General features: G+C 32.9%; 2 protein-coding genes across 13 annotated transcripts in view; one reads left to right on the top strand and one right to left on the bottom strand.

The window, feature by feature from the left end:
• Window positions 1–64: 64 nt before the first annotated feature.
• On the bottom strand, window positions 65–9,253 carry LOC128175922 (presenilin-1-like). 2 transcript variants are annotated; one of them, XM_052841834.1, is made up of 11 exons: window positions 8,923–9,253; window positions 7,550–7,770; window positions 7,213–7,363; window positions 6,266–6,333; window positions 5,664–5,884; window positions 5,003–5,101; window positions 3,878–3,961; window positions 3,221–3,327; window positions 2,226–2,331; window positions 1,553–1,665; window positions 65–598 (listed from the first exon to the last, which is right to left on the bottom strand). In XM_052841834.1, exons 1-11 carry the CDS (start codon window positions 9,061–9,063, stop codon window positions 443–445), a joined length of 1,467 nt encoding a protein of 488 aa, XP_052697794.1. In that variant the 5' UTR covers window positions 9,064–9,253; the 3' UTR covers window positions 65–442. The 2 variants fall into 2 exon arrangements, with proteins under 2 accessions (XP_052697794.1, XP_052697793.1); XM_052841833.1 differs by having other exon boundaries at window positions 3,221–3,330; window positions 8,923–9,243.
• A 94-nt stretch (window positions 9,254–9,347) lies between these two features.
• Window positions 9,348–11,546, top strand: part of LOC128175920 (ral GTPase-activating protein subunit alpha-1-like) — a 37,856-nt gene continuing 35,657 nt past the window's right edge. For all 11 annotated transcript variants that reach the window (XM_052841826.1, XM_052841824.1, XM_052841822.1 and 8 more), the window contains exon 1: window positions 9,348–9,554. In XM_052841826.1, coding sequence (XP_052697786.1) covers window positions 9,428–9,554 — 127 coding nt within the window. In that variant the 5' untranslated portion in view covers window positions 9,348–9,427. The remainder of the gene's footprint in view (window positions 9,555–11,546) is intronic.

Genomic DNA, 11,546 nt, shown 5'->3' with positions numbered 1-11,546 from the left:
CTTGTCACTTCCTTATCAATCAACAGCTTAATTACTCGACCAATAGATTAACTCGGGTCATGTATTGATAAAACCAAGAATATTTATTCCAAATCATCGATGTTCTTCCGCACATCAAATAAAGAATGAACAATTGTATTAATCTGGAAACAATGAAGCACAGACTGAAATTTCAATTTTTGGAAAATATACTTTTAAAATAATGAATATTCAATGATTAGTGATAAAGTTATAGGACACCTCACTTTTTTTCCTGAGAAATGCCTTGTACATCGTTAAGAATAATATATACATGTACACCTGTCAAAAATGTCTTTTTTGGATAACACAGAGATACAAAACACAAATCACATTTAAAAAGACAACATAAATCATGTCTCATTATGAGTGTATGGAGACGTGAAACTGAGGACTGTCTATTTCTTCCTGCCTTAGGCTGGTCTCATATGTAAACCTGTGAGGCTGACAAACGGTCGGCGAAGGGCTGGACCAAAAGGCTTGTGGTGAAATTAAAAATCAGTCCAAAAGTTATGGAGATGGGTAGAGCCGGTAACGCCTTCCTGAAGATGGCCAAAAGTAGGAGAGTGAAACACAAACCCTGTAAACAGAATAACCATTGGTCAGTTTCATAATAGTTACACAGTCCCTGTAAACAGAATAACCATTGGTCAGAATTATAATTAGTGGTGGTGAAAGATGGTTATCTACAAAGTCCCTGTAAACAAAATACCATTGATCAGTATCATAATAAAGTGATGGTGAAGAGGGCTAGTTACACAGTCCTTGTAAACAAAATAACAATAATAGTGACCAATCGCCCAAATGGCTACAACAGCCCGTTTGGGATATGATAGCCCAGATGGGATATAAATTTGAAGTGCAAAAAATAGAAAATTTTTATTTTGCTAGAAATATGGTAAATTCGCATTAGAATAGATGAAATGTAACAAGTTTTGGTAAACAACTTTTTCTGTAACCATACTATTACGGAGATTGATCCCTCAATATATCCAAAACTTCTAGGGGATCAATCTTACAAATACAATAATGTATAGGCTTATAGGACAACTTGCTAACCAAAAGTTGTTGCATTTGATAAACATTAATGCAAATTTATATCAAAAATTACCAAATAATTTTTTTTTTTTTTTGCACTTGAAATTTCTATCCCATTTGGGCTCTTATATCCCAAACGGGCTATTATATCCAATTCGGGCGATTGGTCCCAACCTGTTCAATCTGATTCAAATGCACTTTGATATGCTACATAAACCATATATCCAAGAATATCAGCCGATTTTAATCAGATTGCTTGTAATATTGTATACATTTACATAATGTAATAATTTAACAACAAAATTTGAATGATATACAAGTATCTCAAGTGATAAATTTCAAAGGGCACAAGAATAGGAAATTAAAAAGCTGTGACACTGAGTGCCTTCACTTCCAACGCCCTGTAAATCCTTGTACACAATTGAGATGTACATTTGTCATTTTGAACAGCACTGAGAAATACAATGTACAATGTACTTGTAGAAAAGATACTTACTATAAGAATGGCCACGAAGCAGGCAAGTGTGGTGTTCCAGTCCCCATTGGAGGAGGCCTTACCCACGAGCACACCATAAAATATAAAGTCCCCCAGACCAAGCTTCACTCCCCCTGTGGAGAGAAAAATCAAGGTTAATTACATGTAGTACATAAACCTAAGTAATAGCTATGTGAAAGGACTGTATGTAAATAGGTGTAGATTTTGCCTCCAAAAGATATCTAAATTATTGGAAATTCCTATTACATTATTGTCTAACTAAATATTTCCTTAAATATCTTGTATCCACTTAGCACTCAATTTAACTTTTGTGTCCATGACGTCACAAAAATGAGATATTTCCTAAAATTCATCAAATGTATGTTAAATGAACTTTAATCACTAGAGCTTTTCAGCAATACACACATGAATTGGCTTTCCAAAAAATTACACTTTAAGGAATTTAAGATGAACCAAGTCCATTTTCTAGTTCAAAAAAACTATGTAATACATATTCTTTCATATCTCTTATAACATCTCCATGAAATAAAATACCATTCCAATGGAAACACAGAGATGTCCTTTTACTTTCTACTCTATTTCAACCATTGGTTTTCTTGTGAAATGTATGCAATATTAGGTCACAATTTAAACAATTGATCAGTGATATAGAAAAGAGAAATGGCGGCCATACTTTCTTCTTCCTCCTCCTCCTCTTCCTCTTCTCTGGTCGGGTTTCTTGATGAATTTGTTCGCTGCCCATTCTCTGTATCTCCTAAAACTCTAGCGGCCCTCACAGCCTGAAATATCCACATTATTATAATGAAAAAAAATAATGAGCAAGCTCACATACTCCATGCTCCCACAGGTACTGTAACTTCACATAATGAATGGCAGGGTATGCATAAAAAGCACATCTATGCTTTTGTCTTTAACGGCGCTAAATTCTAAATTAAAAATGACCAAAGTTCCAAGAAAATAGGAGTTGGAATTTTCTTGTAATATGCACATCTAGACATTGTGTTCAAGGTTCTACAGATTTTTACAAAATTCTGTGCAATGCTTTGAGAGTAGTTGTGCTTATTAAAAATGTTCATTACTATACTTAATAAATGGACAAAGTTCAAAAAGGTCAAATTTCTCACAAAAGTCACAGAATCAATAGTTTCCTGGTAATGTGTTCATCTATACATTGTGTCTTTAATAACAACAAAGTTTCATGAAATTCTATGCAGCAGTTCAAAAGAAGTTACGCTGACATAATAGGACTGACTAACAGATCAAAAACATTCTACCCTCGCACTATCGCATGGGGTACGATAACCACCTATATTACATACTTTGTAATAAATACAAAGTTTTTGCATACATGATAAAGCTTACTTTACAACACACATACAGTATCAACCTCCAGGGCTGATACGGATCCTGCAGGGCTGATATTGAAGAATTTGGATATGTTTCACACCTCTTACATCTCTATATACATGTACTTTGATACAGGCCCTTGCTATTTCTAAATATTCTGAAATAGACCCTAGCTGTCTTTATATAATTTGATACCAATCTTTGCCATCTCTAAATATTTGATATAGACCCTAACTTTCTTAATAAACTCTGATATAGACCCTAGCTGTCTTTACATATTTGATACAGACCCTAGCTATCTTAATATACTCTGATACAGACCCTAGCTGTTTCTTCGGTGCTCTGGGACAGCTGTCTGGTGGGCCGCTCCTCCAGGAATCCGCCGTCTAAATCCTCCTCCACCCGGTCCGGTTCAGCTGTAGCTGCCTCTGCTGGTTAAACAATGGCCACATTCAGTAAAGAAACAAAAAAATCATTCTTTGAGAATTATGAGGTTATCAAATACGGTTGACAGTGATCAAATCCAATAAAGTCCAAAGGGCTATATGATAGACTTGATCACGCCCGACCATATTTGATCACCTTATAATATGCAAAGAATGACTCCTTATTAATTATATTAATATAATTTTCAGCAATCGTACAATTAAATATCTACTCGTACATTATAATTGAACTACGCATATAGATTTGTATGGCATAATAACTTATGATCAGCGGAAAGGGGTGTGTAATAAAATTTATTACACACCCTTAGAGTTGATTACACAGGGGTAGGCAAATTTTTGGTTTATGTTGCACATGGCGGAAAAGGGTATATTTTCTCTAAGAATATAATATATGGTTATACTCTTGCTTGTTTAGTATTTAGCTGTTTTGGTATATTTCAATTCTGTGCAAATGAATTTATACAAAATAATGATCCCAACTACATGTACATGTATTAGAAGAAGGAAGGCTTGTCAGGTCTAGATTTACGTTTCTTTTTGGATTTCTTCTTCTTTTTCTTCTTTTTATCTGATCCATCATCTGCCATTCCAACAACAGACCAAATCATGGTGGCTGTAAAGTGAAAAACAACATAATGTAAAAGACAAATACAACACACTGTAAAGGACAAATACAACACAATGTAAAGGACAAATACAAAACACTGTAAAGGACAAATACAACACAATGTAAAGGACAAATACAACACAATGTAAAGGACAAAAACAACATACTGTAAAGGACAAATACAACACAATGTAAAGGATGAATACAACACACGGTTATGGACAAATACAACACATTGTAAAGGATGAATACAACACACTGTTAAGGACAAATACAACACACTGTTACAGACAAATACAACACACTGTAAAGGAAGAATACAACACACTGTAAAGGATGAATACAACATGCTGTAAAGGACAAATACAATACATTGTAGGAACAAATACAACACACTGTCATGGATAAATACAACACACTGTAAAGGATGAATACAACACACTGTAAAGGATGAATACAACACATTGTAAAGGACAAATACAATATACTGTAGGAACAAATACAACACCCTGTAAAGGATGAATACAACACACTGTTAAGGACAAATACAACACACTGTTAAGGACAAATACAACACACTGTTACTGACAAATACATCACACTGTAAAGGACAAATACATTTGTGTTGAATTTCTTATTCTATGAATCTATGGTAATACATGTATACTAAGCAGAATTTTATTCCTCTTTAAGGCTATTAATCTTACTTATATGACCGACATCCCATGCATGAAACAAATGTATTAAGGATGTATGACCCATCTACATATTGTGATGTACTTTCAATTGAAACTAATAATTATTTTTCGTTTCCAATCTGGATGTTAAACACTGTAGTGCAATAGGTGAAAAATTCATTGGTCTTAAAAGTCTTGAAACCTAAATCAGTTCAAATTTTTTTACTTTTATAAGAATTCTTAAACTGCATTTTATGATCAATTTAAGAATGGTTGATTGCGATTAGAAAATGATGTACTTTCATATCTCAAGTGTCTCATACTACCCTAAATTAATAAAAGTCCAAAATATGGCAATTTGAGCACTTACAAGAGTAAATAAGTGCGGGAAATATTGGTTCATTTCTCTCTTGGGCTGTTTCCACTAATATCCTCAGAGGTCCCTTTGGACAGAGCACAGCCACTAGATCTAGAAACAGAAGTTTTTTGGTATAAGTATACATTCCAATTTTAAATGGCTATGCAATCAAAAGAATTAATCAAAATTTCTGTAGTTTATAAAAATTTGTAACCATGGGTAACAATAAAGAGGGATTTTGTTTTCAATGATCATAATCCAATTCACAATAACGAGTAAAGACTGGTACCATGTACACCTGTACTGGTATCTCTTTCTACTTAATCCATTCAACAATTCAATATTCATTTTATTTTTGATAATACATGTACATGTATTAGAGAGCAATTCCATGTAGCTAAAAAGTTTTCACATGAGATTGTAAGTCACCACATTAATCTTATGAACCTATAGAGTGCTTGCAATATTAAAATAATGATAGTAAATGAGACACATCCAAGACTTTAAGCAAGCAAAATATGGCGCATCTCATTCTCTTGTTTTTGAAACAAGGAGTTACAATCATTGAAATAAAATGGCCAATTATCTGAAATCTTAAAATATAAAGCCAGACAGTCAATTACTTGATCGATATCATTTGATTATGATAAAAGATGTGAATGAGTCCACCTACCCCAGATGACCATGACCCCCAGCACCACCCATGTTGTCCAGTCTGGTAAGTACTTGATGAAGACGAGGGCCATCAGGGCCGATATGACGATCAGGTAAGCCTGCTGAAGAAAGAGTGGTCCCTTCCAGTGAATACAAATCATCCCCACCACCCCAAAGTTCCACATCAGGAGAGCCACGGTTATGTAATCCATGGCCACATTGTAGGCTTGTAGCACCACCCTGGAAAGACAGTCACATCCTTGTTACTGTAGATTCCTAACTAAATGCAAGGAATTAACATCCGCGTAAAATCACAAGAAGTACCCTCGCGGATTTCAAAATCTTGTTTCTATTTTCTAAGAGTTGAAAAATTTAAGAAATATGGATAAAAGTTCCCCGTTCGCAATATTCTCGCAATTTGATACAAAACAGCGGGATTGCAGAATTAAGTACTAGCATAATATAAAGAATTTACAGTATATACAGGTACAGGCTAACAAAATCAATGCAGTTAAATTACTGCTGGAGTTAATATCTATTAAAACATGATATCATTTTAATAGAACTGTTCATGATAGATTTAAAACCTATGTAAAATAAATAATTAACTCAAAATCTTACCCCAAATAGATGTAGGAAAATAAGAACAATAACATTAGTGATGATGCAATCAGCCAGCCATGAATCACCTAAAAAATCAAGAAAACAAAATTTAAAGCTGAAAATAATGAAAATTTTACTTAATCTATGAATCGTACAATCATGGACTTTTATCCAGGTTTTTTGTTTAGGTTAATTCTCAATCCCAGATACATGTATCAACTCATGCCTTTACTAGTAATGTTATACATTTTATCCTCAAATAGGCGATCAAATTAGAAATACAGTTATCCACCATCCAAAAATTCACCTGCAACAGCAAATTGACTTACGGTATCAAAGACCAAAGCCAATATTATTGTCTAAGGCTAAGATGATTTAGAGTTTGCTTAATTTGATTCATTTAAAAATACTTTCATGGATTTTTTCTTGATTTGAATCAATTTAATTAAAATTTGGACATATTTATCAAATTAAATAGTACCAGAAAAAAAAAATACACATTTATAATGTTTAAAGCTAAATGTAATATATCAAATGCAAAATAGCTGCAGAGCTGATAATAAGTTGCATTTTCTTATTTGTTTATCAATCCTCCTTTCTTTTAATTTGCTGCAATCAAAATTTGAGCACTAAAATCAGCACAGGAATCATGGAACATTAAAATTTTAGGTTTCGGTATTCTGGGAAATGGGCTTTAATGCTGGAAAAATGAAAATTCCGTAGAACATCTCCGAATCCTACAGGTGTTAATTAATATTATGTTTTAATTTTTATGTTTGCCATTTAAATGTGCTTTAATAAGGAGAGTCTAATTAAAAAAGGAAATAAAAAAGGAGAACTCATAATTAAACATGCAATTATGATGTGTTTTAAAGCTCAAAAAATGTGCTGAAAGTGACTTTCAGTCTCTGTTATTGTGAGGGAGAGAGAAGAAGAGAAAGGGAGAGAATGAGAGATTGAGTTACCTTATAACACCTGAATTTATACAGTAACAGAAGGACAATAGTCATTACACAGATGACTCCCAACAGGATCAAAGCATTAGCCACCGACTGCCAGACTTTTGTGCCTGTATCAGCATCTGCTTTGTCTCCATCATGAAAAGGTGTGTACACTCTGTAAACAACAAATGTTTTAAAAATATGTTATCCTTTGATCTAGAAATCCTTTGCACAATTATTAAATAAAAAAATTTCATTTTCTTCTTAAAAATCTGTGACTCATTTTTTATACATGTATGTAATCTCTACCAACTTGACAAACAAGCCTGTCCTTATACATATCACTGAATAGAACACTTACAGATAGCCTCCTTTTTCTGTGTAGAATGTCACAGAGCTGATGGTGGCGACCACGACTGCCATACAGAGAGAGACGGGAACAAATAACATGATGACATGTTTAGCACCGTACAGCAGGGTATCATCCTCCTCCTCTTCCTCTGACCGAGCAGGCCGTCTCTGGGCCGACGTTCTATTCCCTCTTGACTGTGTACTCACTTCTCTGTCATGGTTTTCTTCAGCCTGCAGTATATAAAGTAATATAGAGAAATAGGGTAAACTCATTAATATAGATTGGCAATTAGAAGATAGATGATCATTTTCATAATCTATAATAAATCTTAATTTAGACTAAGCATGTGACCTTAAGTGTAATGAATTAACAGATAGGTAGATCCAATTGTGAAAAATTGTTTTAATGGCCTTATTTCTATCTAAAGCATTTTTCTCATAATCAATAATTTATTCTATGTGTTGAAAATGCATGCAGCTATGTCAGTCTAGACTTAGAGTATGTGTTAATCCTCTGCATGCAGGTTTATATTTATTTCTTTGATACTCTATTTACAGAGAAATCTTGTTAGAATTATATGTTTTAAATAATCATACCATGTCTCAAAATATCCTTGATTCACATTTTGCTTAATTACTAAATATCTTTAGCTACCTTAGGGTTCAAACAATGTTATTTAAAAAGTATGAAAAATTTCAAAGATTTCTCTGTTGAAGCGCCCCCTTTAGCTTATCATGTATCGATTCACTGCTAAAAAAAAATGGGATGTTTAGGAGTTTTTTTGTATTGAAGCAGACCCGGATGACAACGTTGAAAATGACGCAAAGTATTCCGAGTGACTTCCGAATGGAGAAAAGATGTAAACATTCCACACTATAAAACTCCGTAAGAAATCTGTTTTCGTTCCTGTGTATTTTTCAGAGTGAAAAATGATAATGTGTCAATTATGATATCCTTTCATCGATTTCAATTGCACTTTCTTCACATGTATGTGTTTTGTTTTGTTTTTTATCAAAAATCGACAAAATGTGCTGCATAAATATCTTGGGACAGATTATTATATATGCCAAAATGTTCTTGACCGAACAATGGCGAATGGACTCTGGTCAAATGGAAATTAAGGCAAAAGCATCAAGGGCAAGCGCATTTTACATACATTCTTTTTCAATTCAAACATACAATGCACAGATTTTTAAAAGAAATATTTTAACTTTTTTTCATTTTTGACGGTAGCCAAGGCTATTCATTTGTATAATTCTATTCATAGTGGCTTAAAATATCGACTTCTTCTGACTTAATGAAGTTAGGGAGGATTTACAATGACAAACGGTCTGAAGATTTTTAATTTTATAATACTCAATCAAATCAAGAATAACTATAACCTGCGCAGACTCTCGTGTTGCTCTGTCATTAGATCTTATATCTTCATACTGCCTCCGGTTGACATCGACATGAGTCTCCATTAGAGGTTTTGTTTCCGAGAGACTATCGGAGTCAGTAGAAGAACTAGCGTTCAAACTCATGCAAGATTCATCGAACTATATCTTGTCGTTGATGTCTTCCTTCTTTCTTTATAATGACTCATTCACGGTTACTTCCCCTTTTCGGCCAAAGTTTTAGACAAGACTTTCATCGACTTAGTCGTGTATCATTTCATGTTCTGATTCAAAATTTACAGTTTCCATTGTTTATGAATTAAGAAATTATAATTATCATACCGACACACGCCTGAAAACGTTACAAGACGGTTAGTAAAAAGACATAAAAATAATAACAGAGAATATTTGATCGGGCTCAACATTCTTATTTTTTTGTACGCATGCGCAAGTAAACAGACGAAAATGACAGAAGATGAGAAATTGGAGAAATTCACTTAAAATATTTTAAATGTCTAGTGTTCTGGACATGTTTAGAACACGCACCAAAGAAGGGGAACTAAAGAAATCCGTACTGAAAGTATCGGATCCAAAGAAAGATGCTTTAACGAGGTTTAAACACCTTCGAATTGTACTAGGTAATGTTGCACAAATTTTATATTGAAGTTAAGGTGTTGTCTATCACTTGCAGCAGGTAGAGGGGTAGATTAAAAACTTACAACCATAAAAGCATATAAACAGATAGTTATTTGAATTTATATTCAACCATAGAGACGAAAATTACATACTTTCCCCCTATGGATTCATTTACAGGTTTTAATTTAGAGATATATTTTATAGGTCATATTGAACCTATGTTTAGTTTTGTTAGTACATTTTATTAGCTCTGTGTAGAAATTTTGTCTGTGAAGCTGGGAACACTTGTCAGGTGCATAAACATTGCTGCTACATTTATTATTGCAACAACTACATCTTTTAAACCTAAAAATTTGAAAGTGAATAGCATTAAATTACATTTTGTCAACTAATAAAGATACATTAGCATTGATCATCATTTGCTGCAGTGGTGGGCACCAAGAGCTTTTAAATTGCTATTTTGAAATACTTGCTACAGTGAATGGACTGAGGATATTAATTGTTGTAACTGGTATGTTGCATTTAAATTTAAAGGGGATACTTAGAATAGGATCCTGCTGTCATTTCTTACTATGTTCATGTCATTTTGTTAGTGTGTATTCCATTTCATACTTATTCTTGAATACAGAATTTGATTGTGCAGGAGTATAATCATTAAAAGAAATCCACACCCTTTGAGGTTGTTTAATTATTAAAGGATCTTTCTATAATTATAATAACTTTATACAATAGTTTCCTTTAATTGTGTGAGTACTGTACATTGATTGAAACACTATTTGACATGGGAAACCAAGTTCAGCATACAAATTGACAACATGTTTTAAGTTTTAAAACATTGCTTGCTTTCAAGTTCACATATGACACAGTGACATTTGACACTTCCACCTATTGATTACATGAATATGATGATAAAGTTAAAAAATTTGATACACCAACAAAGTAAAATCTGTGGGGATTTCGGTAGGGGGGGGGGAGGGGTTGATTTCTTTACAAATTCCAATGAAATTTTAAGCACTATATATTGAATGAACTGGACATTCAAATGAGACATGTTGATTTTTAAAAAAAAAATATTTATGAAATTTTTTTATCTGACTGAATATTGATAATCTTTTCTCTAAGTTGATGTTATAATATGGTTAAAAGTTTTTTGTTTTTTTCAAAAACTCCATTATCAGAGAGTTAGTAAATGGTCTCAAATATATATTTCTTACTACTTACATTTATGCTTGTATGGTATGTAGTTCAGTTTAGTTTCTTTCACTTAGAGACCATATAATGGTTACCTTACACAAGGTACATGAACAAAAATAACATATATACAATATTGTTGTGAAGGTCAAATAAGTAAATCGGGTGAACAGACAATTTGATTAATGAAATAAACGCGATTTTTTTAATGTCGTATCGTTATTTGATGTTATAATTTCACTTAATTTTTTAGTGTTAGGAGAAGAATGTTCAGTAATATGTAGGTAAAATCTGACTTCGTTAGTTACATAATGCCTTATACTGTGGAATCATTAGATTTCGTGGTGGCTCAATTTTCGTGGAATTCGTGGGTACTGCTCATCCACGAATTAATAGATTAGGCTATAAAGTCATATTCCTCTTACCGGTATATGTATACAAAAATACACGAAATTACGTCCCCACGAACCTGTAAAATTGAAGCAATCCACGAAAATTGGGCCCTACGAATTTTAATGATTCCACAGTATTTTAAAATAAAACAAAATTCATAGTAAATTTTGTCACAAATTACAATAATGTTCAATTATTTAAACACTACTCCATCTTCCTACTGTATAGGTATGTGACATTGTTTTGAAAAGTCCTTTATCAGACTATTATGTAATGACACTGTAAATCCTATATTTCTTATTGCTTACATCTATATATGTATTATGGATATTCTGTTTAAGGTTTGAAATTATTTTCAACAATTTCCCATCAGAAGGGAGATTAATGCATTTAGATGAGAATCAAACTGT

The sequence above is a fragment of the Crassostrea angulata genome, chromosome 3, assembly GCF_025612915.1.
Source record: "Crassostrea angulata isolate pt1a10 chromosome 3, ASM2561291v2, whole genome shotgun sequence".
Classification (NCBI taxonomy): Eukaryota; Metazoa; Mollusca; class Bivalvia; order Ostreida; family Ostreidae; genus Magallana; species Magallana angulata.
Note: the sequence above shows the minus strand (reverse complement) of the source record. Positions and strands in the feature narration are given on the sequence as shown.